Source organism: Barbus barbus, assembly GCF_936440315.1.
Source record: "Barbus barbus genome assembly, chromosome: 15".
NCBI lineage: Eukaryota > Metazoa > Chordata > Actinopteri > Cypriniformes > Cyprinidae > Barbus > Barbus barbus.
The window spans coordinates 17546554-17564812 of NC_136743.1; the positions used below are offsets into that span (position 1 = coordinate 17546554).

The 18259-nt window shown below is 37.4% G+C and overlaps 3 protein-coding genes across 9 annotated transcripts in view; 1 reads left to right on the top strand and 2 right to left on the bottom strand.

The window, feature by feature from the left end:
- Positions 1–4822: 4822 nt before the first annotated feature.
- On the bottom strand, positions 4823–8626 carry LOC306881308 (E3 ubiquitin-protein ligase MSL2-like). Its single transcript, XM_079435337.1, has 2 exons — positions 7716–8626; positions 4823–6626 (listed from the first exon to the last, which is right to left on the bottom strand). Exons 1-2 carry the CDS (start codon positions 7855–7857, stop codon positions 5146–5148), a joined length of 1623 nt encoding a protein of 540 aa, XP_079291463.1. The 5' UTR covers positions 7858–8626; the 3' UTR covers positions 4823–5145.
- Positions 7728–15891, top strand: LOC306881307 (propionyl-CoA carboxylase beta chain, mitochondrial-like). The gene is made up of 15 exons (XM_079435336.1): positions 7728–9334; positions 9425–9544; positions 10051–10119; positions 10210–10266; positions 10383–10496; positions 11840–11950; positions 12055–12163; positions 12299–12419; positions 12522–12603; positions 12692–12815; positions 13409–13516; positions 13642–13742; positions 13815–13913; positions 15269–15368; positions 15502–15891. Exons 1-15 carry the CDS (start codon positions 9101–9103, stop codon positions 15621–15623), a joined length of 1671 nt encoding a protein of 556 aa, XP_079291462.1. The 5' UTR covers positions 7728–9100; the 3' UTR covers positions 15624–15891.
- The window catches only part of LOC306881305 (cohesin subunit SA-1), a 53216-nt gene continuing 50742 nt past the window's right edge, over positions 15786–18259 (bottom strand). For 5 of the 7 annotated variants that reach the window (XR_013785139.1, XR_013785140.1, XM_079435334.1 and 2 more), the window contains 4 exons: positions 17546–17659; positions 17352–17466; positions 17186–17266; positions 15786–16897 (listed from right to left, as the gene is read on the bottom strand). Coding sequence is in view for 5 of the 7 variants with exons in the window: in XM_079435334.1 (XP_079291460.1) it covers positions 16874–16897; positions 17186–17266; positions 17352–17466; positions 17546–17659 (334 nt within the window). In the remaining 2 variants the exon portion in view is untranslated. Of the gene's footprint in view, positions 16898–17105; positions 17267–17351; positions 17467–17545; positions 17660–18259 lie in introns of those variants that run through there. The other 2 variants (XM_079435330.1, XM_079435333.1) reach the window with 1 other exon arrangement.

The following is an 18259-nucleotide window of genomic DNA, read 5'->3' on the forward strand; positions in this document are numbered from 1 at the left end:
CCTTCTCTTGTGGCTGACTGGAAACCCTCTGGGCACATCCATAGCTTCTGCAATGAGGGAGGCTTCTGCAAAAAGATTATCCCATGAGTTACGCAAAACCTCCATCTCTTCTTTCAGTGCCTGTATGTTGCTTATTTCAACTTCCATTGAAATTTTCCCTGATTGCAGAATTAGGTTTCTGTCTTCAGTGGACTGCAAGATTTTCTTCCATACAGTGAGAAGAACTATGGCTTTGAAGGACAAGAAGTACTGTTTTAGACCACTGGCCTCTGACCTGGCTTCATTGGTTAAACTGCACTTTGCAAGGATGGTGTCCAGAGCTTCTATGATTGATGGCAAGTGGTTTGCAACAGGTTTGCAACAGTGCTCTCCACCTGGTCTCTGACAAAAGTTGAAGGGAGCAGCCAGTCTTACTTTTAAGGATTGCCCACCGCTCTGGACTTGCACTAAAGAGACTGTATAAGCGGTTCAAACAGCCAAAAAATGTTGACACATCAGGACATGTACACCAACAAGATTCAGGGAGTGTGAAGCACAGGGTGAATATGTGGCAAGAGGGTTTATTTTCTTTATTTCAGCCTAAACCCCTTTCACTTTGCCGGACATATTTGCCCCATTGTCAAATCCTTGTCCCCGGCAATCTGAAATAGCAATGCCATGCTCCTCCAAAGTCTTCAATATCGTTTCTGATATTTCTCGGCCAGTCTTTCCATTGAAAGCTTTGAACTGTAAAAAACGTTCAATTATCTCCCACTGATTATTCTCCTTCTTTGCTATATATCTTAACAGAATCACATTCTGTTCCACATGAGATATGTCAGGAGTTGCATCACAAATCATAGAATAATAAATAGCATTCTCCCTTTCCTTCAATATTTCTTTCAAGACCTTTTCTCCACAGAGTTCAATGAACTCATTTTGTGATTCCGGGCTAAGGTAATGTGCCATTCTTGAACCTTTCTTCCTCTCTGAAACTTTTTTCAAATGTTCACTGAGCAGAGGATCATAACGAGCCAACAGCTCTAATTTCTGCCAAGGAAGTTTCCACTGTGAACGTCACCTACATTTTCTGTGGTCCCTCTGAATGCTAAGTTTCTTGATGCCAAAAAAAGTGTGACATCTAATATTCTTTCAAGAATTGCTTTGTTTTTTTCAACTTCCAGCTGTATTTGTTTTTGTAAGCTGCTATCTATTCCTTTTTCTTCCATCAAAGAATATTTCAGATTTGTCCACTTGAGGTAGCATGCTTTGTGTGCCTTACTTGCTTCATGGTCAGGGAATTTGTCGTACATTCGCCGCCATTTTAAATCTGGTGTCTTGTACCCTTCTTTAGTATTGAGCGCACTAGTTGATGCCTTTCTAAGGTCATCATGTGAAAACAGCATGCATGGCACACAATATAATGCATACATTCTTGGACTGTATGTCAACCAGTCTCTCTTCTGTTTTTCTCTCCCATTTGCTGATTTACTAAACTGGAGATACTCTGGAAATTTCTTTCCTTCTGAATCCTTGGGCATAACAATTATCAGGTCTATCTGACTCGCAGTGGCTAGCTTTCTAACAATCACCTTACGTTCATGATCTGTCAACCTCTCTGGCCATAATCCTGGATCAGTTGTCAAAAAATCTTCATTCTCGCCTACATTTCACCCTGCACTTGCTGAGTCTGGGCTGTCTGTGACTGTGTCTTGACTGCTGCTACTTTCAGCTTCTTCATTTTGACCTTCACTAACTGATGTTGGCCTATTTTCATGCATTTGTTCAGTTGAGGGACCTGCCTCTGTAGACAACAAATAGCACGACTCAAAGAATATCAAAAATAAACCAATACTTTGCAGTTCATTTCATTTCAAATACACGTTACTAGAAATAATAAAGTGATTCCCTGACAAGTCAATATACCCAATGAGTATCGTCTGCACTGACCCTCCAAGTCATCTTTGGAAAATGGCTGAGTCAGACGATGCCACATCTGATGCTGCAGAACATTATAAAAAAATTAATATCACATCACTTTAAAGATGGCAATGTTGTTGTAAACGTTTTATTTTAAAGTTAAATACATTATTTTATCAATATTTTATCTAATTTATTTTATTCTATAATTTACTTAAATTATTTATTCATTTATTTTAATGACATTAAGCCATAACTTATTAAACACTATTTAAAGATGTCATGCACTTATTTAAGACAAATTAATAAAAACTACCAAAAGACAAAGGAATTATTAAATAATAATAAAAACCTTTTTTTAAACGGCCAGCAATATAATATTTTTTCCCACCAGCCTGTTATAATTCGTAAATCAAAAAGTGAAAATTCAGAAACAGATAATAATGCAATCTAATCATTGTCTTAATTTAGATAATACATGGTGCTGCATAATATATTAGGCTATTGAACAAAACTAATAGCTACATTTCTTCTTGCAAGATCATTGTGTTGCATTCATGTTTTCTTTACCATAACACAGCCGGCAGGTCTGTAATGCTTGTCATAATGCGTCGTGACAGTTTTTTCTGTTTGTTATACAAACCAACTCTATTTACAGTAGTTTAAAAAAAAAAAGAAAAAAAGACTGGGATTTTGACCACGCTATGCGGTCGGCTGCCGATACGCGCCAGTAGCCTAAATAAAATGATGTGATGGCGGCCGCGGTAGTCGATAGTTTACATGACAACATACTAACCTGTCTTAAAGAAGGTCTTGATAGACTGGGATACAGCAATTCTCCTGATTTATATTTTCTTTTCCCCGACATTGTCAGTCAGCATGTACATCGCTAACTTCATCTGACGTCTCAACTCTGATTGGTTGTCTTGTTCACGATCTGGGGTGGGACTTCTGAGAATACTTCGTATCAGACTAAGCCATTTTTCGGGATATTAGAGGAGCAGATATTAGAACATTTCTTTAACCAAATTGTATGCTTTTTTTGTGGATTTCATAATATCTCAGTTATACAACTAATAAAATATTAGAATTATTCACAGAACATGGGCCTATAATTCCTGGATTTGTGGGGCCCCCTAGGCGGTGGGGGCCCCTAGAATTGTCACCACCTTTCACCCCACTAGCAACACCAAGCCAAGACCACCAGCCTTTAGGCTGACTGGTTTACATTCCTTTCATAAATACAATAGTGTTTTATGACAAATGTTGGAAGCAAATATGTTGTAGTTCTACATCTTTTAGATAGGCTAAGTAAATTCCTACATTCATATATCAAAGTGATATATGATCATACAAAAAATCTAATATTGTGGTGCTAGAATGATCAATCTTTCAGTATTTGTAAGATTAAGAGCTGTAGGCTAATCACTCAAATTTAAATGATAAAATTGTCCTTATGCTCAAAATTAGCATTTTGATGTTTGAAGTGTAGCTATTAATATAGTGTATCACTGTTGCCCCTCTAGCGGTTTAGCCTGAGTAAGAAAGCTACTAAATGCCTTATCGTATTTGCGCTGTATTAGACAAAACACACACACACACACAACACAACACACGACGCAACACAGTGTTTTGAAAAACAAGAAATAAAAAACTATAATTTATTTTTGTTGCTTCCTGCAATTTTCATTATTTCAATGTGGCAGTGAATAAACCAGCAATAATAAGAGGTTCCAGTAATTCAAAAATCAAGAAACTAAAATCTGAGTTCAAGTAATGACCAATGAAAAGCAAAGGGAGGAATAAAACAACGCTACCAAACTATACGATTTGAAAATACAACACAATATCCCACTAAGATCCAAGACTTAACTAGAAGATTTTTCAATATTTGGTCAAAGCCCTACTGATAAAGAGTTTTCAAGCATATTTAAGGATACTGATGAAGCACTGTCTAGCCTGCTTCATTACATAAGACATGAAATGGCGCAGTGTTCACTGACCTTTCTCAAAATATATTTCTAGTTTTGGTCCCTAGAACAGGAATCACAACACAACCTCAAGACAAACACAACTAATCAGGATCAGAGTAAAGATGCACGAATGGGTGCTAAAAGGTGCTCAGGCAAAGAACATAACATCTTGAAATACTCGTTTACAGTTTGCATCAAAACAAATATGATGACTTTGTGTGGGAAAAGGGTTTATAAGATCTAACATTTTGATTTTCATATTGCTTTAAAAATATCACTGCCATGAATACATTCTCAGGCAACACACTGAACATTCTTACATTCACTTGTCTGAGAAACCTTTGTTGATACTGTACTGATGAACCCGTCTGCTCAGTCTGAACTAACAATGAACAATAATAAAGATATAATGAATCAGACACTCTCAAAGTTGGAGAAACATAGCTTTTGTGACATATTGTGCTTCCTCATCCTTCCAAAACCACCAACAAACATGGAATTTAAACATCTATCGTTTAAAGCTGGAACATGACGAATAAAAAGTGACACGGCACTACTTTCAATTCAGAAAAATAAGAGACCATCTATTAAAAAAATAAATAAAAAATCAATATCCTGGCGGGACGCAGAAAGTGACCACTATAGAAACCAGGACAGGTGTCTAAGCCCATGAACACTATTGGGACTAAGTGCTACATTTTCCACCATTAGTAAATTGTGATTTTATCTGACGTTTAACAGGCATTACAGATATCTATATAATTTTTTATCTTCGATGAATGTTTAGAAGCAATATATTCATATATATTTAAAAATAAATTTGAAAAAAAAAAAAAAAAATATATATATATATATAATTCACCACAGAATGTAAACACATTAATCACTGCTTTGGGACAGCTTATGATGAGCTATATGTGTTACCCAACAAAATTATCACACAAATTCCTGTAAAACTCATTTTAAGGTTTGGGTCATTGAATATTTAAAGAAAAACAACAGTCATTTATCAGATCCTAAGTTCATTGTGAATAAAACAGCCATACAGAAGCAAACAGTTCCTTCAAAATAAAAACAAAATATGTCATAACATTCAGCTTCACAGTAACTTTCCATTACAGCAGTGTGTGTTTGTGTGTGATGGTAGAGGTTGGACATGAAAACTACAGACAAGAGTTTTGGCAAACATTTTCTGTTCGACATAAACCGGGAATCGACAACGGCTGAGAGAGAGAGAGAGAGAGAGAGAGAGAGATCAGTAGCAGGACAGCTATCAACAGTCGAAATGCATCTCGAGAGCATCTTCAAAACTCTGGTCCTCATCTGTGCTGGATGTGAGGAAAGAGGCCATCGGGGAGCCTGCGGACAGACTGAGAACTCCCGCAGCATTCGTGCCAGCGTTTCTAACAGAAATACTGGTGAGGTTGATTCCGAGAGTGAGTCTGGTTTGCTCCAGGGCTTTTTCGGGCACGGCGAAAGCCTCCAGCTTCTTCTCCCCGTTGGCCATGTATGAGTTCTGGCAGCCCCTGCAGATGCAGTCCAAACAGGCCTTGCGGTTGGAGTAGCAGGGGCATCTTTGACCTCTGCAGGTAAGAACACTTGGATTCTGGGTGGCTCGTCCACACTTGCATCCTTTTTTCTCTTGCGTCTTTTTGTATATGACTTTAGGGGGCTGTACTGGTTGTCCTGCTAAAAAGTTAGCTGACAGCAGCCTGTCCTTCGCCTTGGCCTTTGCCTTCGGGATGGCCACTTTAGACTTCGCCTGAACTTTCTTATTACCTAGGTCTGTGTTTATCTGGATATTTTTAGTTGAATCCAGCACAGCCTTATTAACCTTCAAAACGCCTCCGTTAGTGAGCACGACAGCAGGTGTGGAGGGTGCTTTCAGTTCAAATGCTGTTTTCGGTGGAGCTATGGTTGCTACCGATGGCTCCTGGATGAGGCTGGTGATGGGCAGAGGTTTGAGCATTTCGCTGTCGCTTTCAGAGCGAGAGCGCTTTCGGCTCAGGCGCACTTTTCTGTGGGCTGTGGCGAAGCACATTAGGCCTGTCTGAGGTTGCGGTAGGTGTCCTGGCACAAGGGCGCCGCTGGTTTGGGACTGTAGTGAGTTCTGAAATGGCTCGAGTGTTGATTTAGTCTGTCCCCATGACACCTCCTTGCTCGTAAAGTCAGGTTTAAAGTCCTCCTGGATGCTTGTGCTCCCCGCACTGAGTTGCACCGATTCGGCGCTTGTCTCTTGACTAACTTTGCACTTTACGTTAACAGTGACAGTACCCATGTGTAGTTCTGAGTCAGATTTCTTAAGTCCGTCAGTAGTGACAGGCTCAGGGGTCTCTTGCTCAGCTGGGATCTGCTCAGAGGGTTTGTCCGAGTCAGTCAAGTTGACATCAGTAGAGTTTTGTGAGGACTCCGTCTCTGTTTTCAGATTAGAAACATCCAAAGTGTCTTCGACGGGACTGAGGTCTTCTTGTTCCTGATTCACCCCCAACACCTCCTCCAGCATCTTCATGACCTCAGGGTAACCCTTGACCCCCGAGGCACACTGCTCTGTTGTGACGCACACCGAGACACACTCGCAGAGATTCCTGTAGCAGTTGATCAGAATCTGGAGCTGTTTATTCTCCTCAAATTGCTTATAGTCTTTACACCAGCTGCATGATGGCTTCAATAACATTTTCTTGCCTTTACAGCCCTTGCAAACATAGTGCTGGCAGGAGGAACTTTTTGGAGCAACTGGATCTTGAAGCAAATTCCCTACATAACATGTAAACAATAGATTAATTTAAAGAAATTATGCACAGCTAAATAACATCTTACTATATTTAGTTCTATAGAGTGCAACAATCAAGTTTTGGAAGTAAAAAAAAAAAAAAAACAACAAAAAAGAAATCCTATTAAATTTTCTCCATAGAAAAAAATTATTTTTAACAACTTATAAACCATTAAAGACAGACCTACTGGGTGCTACTATCACTATTCTCTCAAACTTCTTAATATATTATGCATAAAATGACTATTCAAAAAATATAGTTCCTAAATACATAATCTTTAAATCAGTTTTATATTTTCCATTGTTTTTAATTAATCACTATATCAATTATAGCAAGGCTTCATGTGATTGTAATCTGATTTTCAAATAATATTTTTTTTTCAAACCAAATGTTGTGATTCACCTCATAGCTGGTTGATTTGACTCATTAATAAAATTAAGATTTGTTAACATCATTCCCGGAAAAATAGTCGCGATTAATCGCATCTAAAATAACAGTTTTGTGTGTTGTGTATATTTATTATGTATATATAAATATACACACACAGTATACATATCTTGAAAATATTTACATATAAATATTTACATATAATAGCATCTAAAATAAGTTTTTGTTTGCATAATATATATGTTGTGTATATTTATTATCTATATATAAATACACACACATGCATGTATATATTTAAGAATTTTTTTTTTGTATATTAATTATGCATTATATATAATACATAATTAATATACAAACAAAAATTTTCTTAAATATATACATGCATGTGTGTGTATTTATATATAGATAATAAATATACACAACATATATATTATGCAAACAAAAACTTATTTTAGATGCTATTAATCACGATTAATTGTTGGACAGCACTAGTAGCAACTCAATAATTTGCTTAATAAAGTCAGTTTAAAAGAAAAACTGTGATCAATATTTTATTACTAAGTAATAAAACATTTAATAAAAGCAATAAGACACTCGAGGCAATGCTGTACTTACAACATAAGGGTGTTGCTTATTTTATTATATTCGAAACACAGCACGGTCTCTCGTACATAAAGGCACTTACCACACACCAAGCAGGACAGGGAGTCTCTAAAGAAAGGCAGGACGTTAAACAGCCCTCCGTATGTATCCGGGTCCTTCGGGTCGCACTGCAGAAGAGAGCGGCACGCCGACACGTACAGCGCGGTGGCGTTCACCGGGTTCATCTCAGCGAGATCAGTCAACGGCAGGACGAGAGAAGCGGGTTGATCGGCTACTGACAGCGAGTTTTGCTCAGACCCCCAATACACTGTGAGAACACAATCAACCAGGCTTCACCCAACGCTTCAAACAAAGAGTGTAATTTGACATGACTCGCAAGCAGATGAGCGGCTTTGAGTCTTCTGCTTGTTAACATGTTAAAGCTTTGCTGGATATTGAGAAGATCCTCCAGACGGTCAGCTGGAGTAGGCGATGTACAGCACAGCCTACAGTCTGCTTTCCATGCGTGTCAGATCCCAAATGCCTCAGTAGAAAGAGCTTTTGTGATAAAGCGCACAGACGCGAAGGACTGAACGATAAACAGCATTTTAGTGAGAGGCACAGCAGGCCTCGAGCTGTAACGTTACTGTCGGTGGCGCGAGCTCTGTGTATAAACGGTCCACAAACACGAAATACAGAAAAAATTGAGTTACACAAAAAGTAAAATTCTTGAAATAGTCCACCACAGCGGTTGTTTTAAAAGTTTAACCGAACAAATCACATTTCGCCTGGTTGCTAGTTCGCTAGGTAAGTTAGCTAATATTATCTGCACTTTTCTTCGTTTTGTTGAATAAGAGCGCTTTTCTCTCCTCAGCGAGTTCGACAAACTCCCGTTTAAGTGATGTTTATGTACCGTTCAACTGAGTTCGCTACGCTAAAAAATATTTACATCCATTAGCCTATGCTAAGAGCCAGTTTCATTGCTTATTATTCCTCTGTTAACTTTTGCATCCTGAGAGGAACAATACCAAACAAGCGTAAAAGAGCGCCTAGAGTTACACGCGGCCTCCAGTGATTACTGCCCCCTAGTGTCTGACTGTATTAACCACACACTACTGCGGGCAGAAGCTCTGTGCTGAATCTAGGCTACACTCCGAGATAAATAATTACTTTCTCTCGTTAAATGAAATAACATTGAGTAAAAATCAATAAAAACATCTAGCTAATTATGCGGTCAATGTCTGTTCTGCTTTTACGTCTCTCGCTATGTTTGTATTTAAATTATTGTGACTAACTGTTGGGAACTGTAGTTTATCATGTTTGACATTAGAATGGACTACATCTATCAAGTTCATGATTGGTTCACTCACTCACGCCCACTTCGCTAACCAAGTAGTGATTGGCTGTAAAATGTAGGCGCTCGTTTGTGATTGGCTGAAGACACCGACAGGTTTTCTGACAGAATCCTGTGCCCTCAGTGTAGCAGTGATGGCGACCTACACGTTAATGCGAAGTAGCCTGGGACTATTACACGGTATGAAATGTTATTTTAAAAGTGTGGGTCAGATTCGGTTCACTGGGGCACTTACCCAGTCGAAAGTTCTGCAAAATGCAAGATGCTATTCGGTCAGCCATCTGTCAGTGCAGGAGAGAATCGAGAAGAAACGAACGGCAGCGCTTACAGGAGGAGGACAGCTGAGGATAGCTGCACAGCACAAAAGGGTAAGTTATGAAAACTTACTGGAGAATGAATGCAGCTGACATGACATGAGTCACAACAGTCTGAGAAGAGCTCTGAAATCCTGGGCGCAGGGTAAACTGACAGCGCGCGAGAGACTGCAGCTGCTGCTGGACCCTGACTCGTTTGTGGAGTATGACATGTTTGTGGAGCATCGCTGTTCTGACTTTGGCATGGAAGCAGATCATAATAAGGTATGAAACCTCCATCTCTCAGCTCAAAGAATAAACATAATGCATATGTCAAATATACAAATATTTCCATTTGCATGAGATGAGTTATGAAATAATATCGTTAAATGTCTTAACTCTCGAATGGGGTGCAGATGCAACAGTGTCTATTGCGTTTTCTAACTCCTATGAAAAGGATGCTTTTTTCAGTTTGATAAAGAGTTTCAAAGATTTAAAAAAAAAAATTGTTTAAACATCATGTTAAACTAGCAAGTAATCCTGAACAAGGGGACTGAGGCCCGGGGTCCACTAGGGGCATTTTGAAAGTGAAAGTGAAGTGACACACGGCCAAGTATGGTGAGCCATACTCGGATTTCGTGCTCTGCATTTAACCCATCCAAAGTGCACACACCGGCCTGAGATTTAAACTCGCAACCTTTGGATTACGAGTCCGACTCTCTAACCATTAGGCCACGAACTTCCCCTTTTGTAAAATGGACCATGACTTTTACATGCACCTGTGTGTTCAGTACCCAGGAGACAGCGTAGTGACCGGACAGGGAAGGATCAATGGCAGACTGGTGTATGTTTTCAGCCAGGTATGATACTAGCTTTCAAATATCGGGTTTGCAGTAATGAAATATTTGAATATCTCCGTTCAGAAGAGTGAAATGCTCTTCTGTTCTCAGGACTTCACAGTGTTTGGAGGCAGTTTATCAGGAGCTCACGCTCAAAAGATCTGCAAGGTGAGGTTGGTTGCTGAGCGTTTTTGGACCTGACTAAAGTCATTTTGTTTAAAACACAGGCATAATGTTGTCAAACAGTTAGATTTGACACAAAATTTCTGCAATTGAATTCTTAGATCATGGACCAGGCAATGATGGTGGGAGCTCCAGTAATTGGTCTCAATGACTCCGGTGGAGCCCGTATTCAGGAAGGCGTCGAGTCCCTCGCAGGATATGCTGATATTTTTTTGGTAAGCTGAATGGTTTAACACAGCTATACATTTGATATATACACTACCGAACAAAAGTTTGAGGTTGTTTTTTAATGTTTTTGAAAGTCCCTCACCAAGACTGCATTTATTTGATCAAAAGTACAGTAATATAGTTAAATAATAATACTGGAGAATGAATGCAACTGAGTGAACTGAATGAAAACAACTTGAGTATAATTTTTTCAGGTTTCTTTGATGAATGAATGCAATTAAAATATGTTATATTTTAATATTGGAATTTATTATTGTGACTGGAAAAGCTAAAAACAGTAGTGCTGCATACAGAATTTTTTTTTATTATTATTTGTTGAATAGAAAATTCAAAAGAACAACATTTATTTGAAACAGAAATATTGTGTAACAAAAAATGACTTTAAAAGTATTAATTTCTTAAAAAAAAAAAAAAATAACTTACTGACCCCAAACATTTGAATGGTAGTATACACTACCAGTCAAAAGTATTTGAACAGTATGATTTTTTATGTTTTTTAAAGAAGTCTTTTCTGCTCACCTTCTGTATTTATTTTGTCCAAAGTACAGCAAAAACAGTAAAATTTAGAAAATATTAAAAATTAATGTTTTCTATTTTAATATATTTAAAAAATGTAATTTATTCCTGTGTTTTCAAAGCTGAATGTTTGGCATCATTACTCTAGTCACATGATCCTTCAGAAATCATTCTAATATTCTGATTTGCTGCTCAAAAACATTTATTATGTTGAAAACAACTGAGTATAAATTTTCAGGCTTCTTTGATGAATAGTAAATTCAGAAGAACAGAATTCATCTGAAATAGAAATCTTTTGTAACATTGTAAATGTCTTTATCATCACTTTTGATCAATTTAAAGCATCCTTGCTAAACAAAAGTATGAATTTCTATACCCCCCCCCCCCCTCCTCCAAAAAAAAAATATATATATACTGACTCAAAGCTTTTGAATGGTATAGTGTATAATGTTATAAAAGCTTTTTATTTCAGATAAATGCTGATCTTTCTATTCATCAAAGAATCCTGAAAAAATGTACTCCACTGTTTTACATATTGATAATAATAAAAATAAAAAATGTTTCTTGAACAGCAAATCAGCATATTAGAATGATTTCTGAAGGATCACGTAAAATATATTCAAATAGAAAGCAGTTATTGTATAGTAAAAATATTTCACAATATTACTGCTCTTGCTATATTTTGGATCACATAAAGTCTTGGCGAGCAGAAGACAATTCTTTAAAAACATTAAAAATCTTACTGTTCAAAAACATTTGACTGGTTGTGTAAATAATCCAGGACTAACTCTGGTCAATGGTATTTGTTCTTCAGCGGAATGTGATGGCCTCAGGTGTAGTTCCTCAGATCTCTCTTATCATGGGCCCGTGTGCAGGTGGTGCTGTGTACTCGCCTGCTCTGACAGACTTCACTTTTATGGTGAAGGTAAGACAATACAAGTTAAGAGTATAAATGCATATTCAATTACATTTAGGTTACTTGTTCCCTGATGGCACACTGGTTTTTCATGAAATGGCCTGTGTTTGCAGGACACCTCCTATCTTTTTATCACAGGCCCAGATGTGGTAAAGTCTGTAACAAATGAGGATGTTACCCAGGAGGAGCTGGGTGGAGCAAAAACCCACACCACTGTGTCAGGTAGGTCTATTTATTAAGCCTGTGCTTACATCTGAATGTGTTTTGTGACAATCTTTGGCATTTATAATTTTTTCTAATCTGACTGAATATCTCCTTGGCTCACTAGTAATGTAAAGAGATTTTGTTTTCTTTTAGGTGTTGCTCATCGGGCCTTTGAGAATGACATTGATGCCCTTCTGAACTTGCGAGAATTTTTTAACTTTCTCCCACTGAGCAACAAAGATCCAGCTCCGGTCACTGAGTGCCATGATCCTCGGTGAGAAACACACATTTGTACAATTACTTTTTTCTTTATCAGTTAAATTATCTTGGCTAGTGTTTTCAGTCATGAGGAATCATGTCTATTTCTTTTCCTCAGTGACCGGCTGGTTCCTGGTTTGGATACTGTTGTTCCTTTTGAGAGCACAAAAGCCTATGACATGCTGGACATTGTTTGTGGTGTATGTACATCTTTAGTGAACAAATGATTCAGATAGTCAGGTAAAAACTCGTCACAAAGTTCTTATGATTGTCATCTCGCTCTTACAGATAGTAGATGAGAGAGAATTCTTTGAGATTATGCCCAACTACGCCAAAAATATTGTGGTGGGATTTGCCAGGATGAATGGTCGGACAGTAGGCATAGTGGGAAACCAGCCTAAAGTGGCATCTGGTGGGTGATTTATATTATATTACATTATATCAGTTATCATAAGTTTGAGGTCATTAAGCATTGATGTTTTAATAGTTTCATTCAGCAAACACATTAAATATATCAAAAGTGACAATTTTTTTTTTTCATATAAGTGCTGTTGTTTTGAACTTTGTGTATCAAAGCATCCTGGGAGAAAAAAATGTATCAGATTTTCTGCTCAAATTAAGCAGTACAACTGTTTTCATTATTGATAAATATTTCTTGAGCACCAAATCAGCATATAAAAATTATTTGATCATGTGACAATGAAGACTGGAGTAATGGCTGCTGAAAATTCTGATTTGCCATCGCATAAATAAATTACATTTAAAATGTTAAAATACAAAATTAAAAAATTAAACTTACTTGAAATTGGAATTTTTTTTTTTGTTTTACTGTATTTATTTTACTGGTTTTATTACTGCACTAAGTATAAGAGACTTCTTTAAATAACATAAAAAAAAAAATGTTCCCCAACCTTCTGAACTGTAATGGATATTATATATAAAATTTCATTATTTCATAAATACATTTCACAGTAGTTTTTAATGTCATTTTCCTTGTGTTTTCAGGCTGTTTGGACATAAATTCATCTGTTAAAGGGGCTCGCTTTGTTCGTTTCTGTGACGCCTTCAACATTCCCATCATCACATTTGTGGATGTTCCTGGATTCCTGCCAGGTGTCTAGAAACTTTCGTTATCCTAACCTTAACTTTGCTGTTTTTTCTAATTAATTTGATCCTGAATTACCAGCATGTGTTTCCCTTTTTACATAAGACACTGAGAGAACGCTCTGTTTCCACAGGCACAACTCAGGAGTACGGAGGCATCATCAGACACGGAGCCAAACTGCTCTATGCTTTTGCAGAGGCCACCGTTCCAAAAATTACTGTCATCACCAGAAAGGTGGGAGGCAGAATGATGAGTGTGTGTGGATGGTTCTAACTGTATGCTGAATTATGCATGTTCTGTCTCCAGGCTTACGGAGGTGCTTATGATGTGATGAGTTCTAAACATCTGAGAGGAGACGTCAACTATGCCTGGCCAAGTGCTGAGGTCGCAGTGATGGGTGCAAAGGTAAACCTAAAGAAAAATGGGCTGAAACTAGTGACATGGCTAAAGAAATATAGATATCAAAATTGCTCCCATCCCATATAAATAAATTTGCTCCAGCAGTCCCTAATAAAAGAGTCCCTGTAAGTAGCAGACAGACGTGAGAGTGTTCAGAGAGCTCCTGCACACTAGCTTCAGTCCAGAGCTGTTGCTGATATACACATACACTGCAGCAATGATCACTATGTTTGGCTCTTGTTGGTGATTTTGCTGCTTGAGAATGTCCTTCTACTCTTTTCATTTCTACACTGGAGACTCGTGCTTTGAGTTGAGTAACCGGTCCTGCTGACTTAAGAGTTTGGATAGCACCGATCATATTACATGTTGACTGTTTAAAGTACAAACTATAAATATTTCTACTGGGTGTCCAATAGTGACACTAAAGCAACAATGATGCCACATTGATTTTCCAGTGATGAATTAGCCTTATATTTTAATGTATAAATACCCCCACAAAAAAATTTGGAGTCATTAAGATTACCACCAAGATTGCATTTATTTGATAAAAAAAAAATATTAAAAGTTAATTCATTTTAATTACTGTACAACATTAAACTTTACAACATTACTGTTATTTACCTATATGAATATATTTTAAAAAATGTTGTTTTTTTTGTGATGGTAAAGCTGAATTTTCAGCATCATTACTGTCACATGATCCTTCAGAAATCATTCTAGTATGCTGATTTGGTGCTCAAGAAACATTTATTAGAATCCAAGCTGAAGACCCCTGGATAATTCTTTTCAGGTTTGTTTGAAAAGTCTTTTGTAACAAATGTCTTTACTGTCACTTTTGATCAACAAGCAAGTTAGTGTATCACAGTTTCCACAAAAATACAGTATCAAGCAGCAAAAGCTGTTTTCAGCATTCATAGTTGATAAGAAATGTTTCATGCATACCAAATATAGTACCATATTAAAATGATTTCTGAAGGATCATTTTGAAAGCTGAAAATTCAGCTTTTACACCATAGGAATTAATTACATTATAAAATATATTAAAGAACTTATTTTAAATTGTAATATTTCAAAACATTACTGTTTTTAATCATATATTTTGTAGCCTTGGTGAGAGGTGGTGTGGGCTTTTTCAAAAACAACTCTTAAAGCCTTTGAACAGAATATATATAATATTCTTAAAATGTTTAATCATTTATGATTAATAAAATTTTGTCGAGGAACTTACCAATACAATTTTAAACATTCATCCAGTGTTCACAATAGCTGGACAAATCACGGAAATTGATTGGTCAGAAAGTTTGAAACCCTATATTTCTGAAATGTGCTATATAGTAATACATATTGTAATTTTTTTTAAGGGTGCGGTTCAAATCATCTTCAGAGGAAAGGAGAATCAAGCCGAGGCTGAAGCTGAATATGTGGAGAAGTTTGCCAATCCCTTCCCTGCTGCTGTCAGAGGTGCATTACAGACACAACACATTCATCTTCAAAGCGCTTGCTCAACATGTTTACCCCACACTGCAGTACAAGTGTGTTCGCTTCTGCTGCTATTTGTGTATTATTGCTAATCAATAATGCGTGTATTTCAAAGGCTTTGTGGATGACATCATTCAGCCCTCGACCACATGCAAGAGGATCTGTAGAGACCTCGAGGTGCTCGCCAGCAAGAAACAGACCAACCCCTGGAAAAAACATGCTAACATTCCCTTATAAAGCTCACCTCAACACTAATTTTATAGCATTTTATGACAATAACTGTGGTTAGATTGGAGAGAATGTCATGTTTTTCCGCATGGTTTGTTGTGCCTTATTCCCACTCATATGCATTACGCCACTATTTCAACAGTCTCAAATCAATAAAACACTCCCACGGTTCATGATTACATATTTAATTTTTTTTTTCTGAAAAAGTGAGTTTTCCACAAGTTCACTGAAGAAAAATTTTAGAACAGTTTTCCATTAAAAGGGAAAGTGGTACATCATTTCTAGGTTGTACAAAAGAAAACCATTTTATATTGAAAATGTACAATTTACAGGTACACTAGCAAAACTAACCGGGGCTCAGGGTGGGGAATAATAATGATGATCATGGGAAACTCATGTTGTTGACAGTATAACACTTCACTTTTTGATAGCACAGGACCATAAAGCACTTAAACGGAGGCAATACTTGAATGGGCTCGATACACGGCATAGCAGCCTCTGCTGTTTGACGCGAATGCGAGCAACTGACGAAAACCCTGCCGTATAGACGTTTCACACAAATAAACCTCACCTCATTAGAACTAAATCTACTGGAAATAAAATACTGACCATTCAAATGCTTCTGCAAGCCAAAATACACAATATGTAGTGTAATGCCCCTTCAGGACAACAGAGATTTTTGGCTTTCAGACAATATTAACTGCATTTTTAACGCTGACCAAACGTTTCCCACCTTCCTTCAACATTTACCATAATTATGGCTACGGAGTGTTGTTTTATATGTAGATTTAGATTGATTGAAGATTGACCAACATGTTCGACTGCTTGTTTTGGTAGGAAGAATCCGTTCGTTGACCTGATAGTAAAAGCGACTTCATAATCTAACTATACAGGGCATATACATAGTAGGATGGATAAACACAAATATGTACATCTTGAACATATAGGACCGTACATTCTTACATGATAAATTTGTACCACAATGTAAATCCCATCCAGTGATTCTAATGAGCTGACAGAACTTGTTCGACAGAAAAATTCACCATATGGTGACATGACTGGACTGCATCTGTTAAAATAATCTCTGGATGAATAAAAGCTCCTCTGATGTGGCGTTTGATAAAAGAGGATGGTTGAGGGTTTGTGGAGAGTTTGCTCCAGAATCACTGAACCTGGACACCAGTGCTTCCACTCTTATGTGAATGTCTCTTCAGCCCTTTAATCCCTTCAAACACTCTTTTTCCATCTGTTGTGGCACCTCAGAACATGGGCATTGTGAAACCCTGAGGAAAAAATAACTAAGCTGTAAGCATTGAACCAGTTTTTCTGGTGATTAAGGGATAACACAAGACTTCCTCACCTTACAAATGGCTATCGAAAGCAAAAATGCTACAAAGCACAAATTTTAAGAGAAAGTGTGATGTGCTAGGGCAAAACAGCTGCTATTTTTTGGAATCGGTACCCCAAAACGAATAAGAAATTAGTATTGGATTTCAATCAGCAAATATGATGTAGGGCAGTGTAATTCTATATTAATATAATAAGTAAAAGCCTTGGCAATTCATTCTTACCGACTCATCCTCAATCATGGCTGCAGAGTCAAAGAAGTCCGGTCTTAGCTCTGCTCTCTCCCGCCTGTTCCTGGATGGAGGCTGCAGAGGATTTAAATTTCAATCCACAGTATATTTAAATATGTAAGCACTCTGAGAGACTTTTATATTAGCATCATCTGATTACCAGATCAATGACCATGGTGTCCTCGAATTCCTCACTCATGTCTTCCAGCTGACCTCGCGACGACATCATGACATCCTCAAAGATGGGCTCTGCGTCATCCTCCATGAGACCACGTCTAGATTAGAGACATCAAAGTACCATTAACTACAGCCCGTTCCTCATGTCACACATCCTGCATTTCTTTCTCTACATACACAGTCTGTCGTACGCCTCCGCTACGGGCCTTCATGTAGTTCAAGGCTGTGCGTTCTTTCCTGTTCACGTCCTCCATCTTCTGCTGGCCGAGCCAGGACATCTGCATCTGAGGACTGACCGAGAGAAATAACACTTTATAGACTGCACATACTAGCTGACAAAATACAACCAGCGTTCTTACTGTTAACTAAAACCGAAACTATTAAAGATTTTGTTCATTAAAATAAATCTGATTAGATTAACTAAAAGAAATAAGTTGAAGCTGAAGTATTCAAATAACTAACAAAAAAAAAAATTACAAACTAAATTTAAAGTAAAAGCTAAATTCAAAATATAATACACTAATAGTATCCAAATAATACTAAAATAAATGCTAAAATCACATACTGAGGTAGTGGTAAGTACATTTTGGAAACTTCGCAACAGTTAAAGATTAGTGCGCTATATAGTATGAATATGGGTAATATGACTGAAATTACTACATCCATGTCACATGACCTACCAGCGTCAGTTGCGCTGCTACAGAGCCATTTACAACTCCTCTCCCATGGCTTCATGGGATAGTAAAGTGTCCATCAAATGCATAACTATTAATTGAGACATACTACTACTTTTTTGGTGTATTGTTTTTTTTGCATACAATATAGTAGGGAAGTATGCATATGGAGACATAACGACTAAATGCAGAAACATAAATATCCAGTATAGCCAAA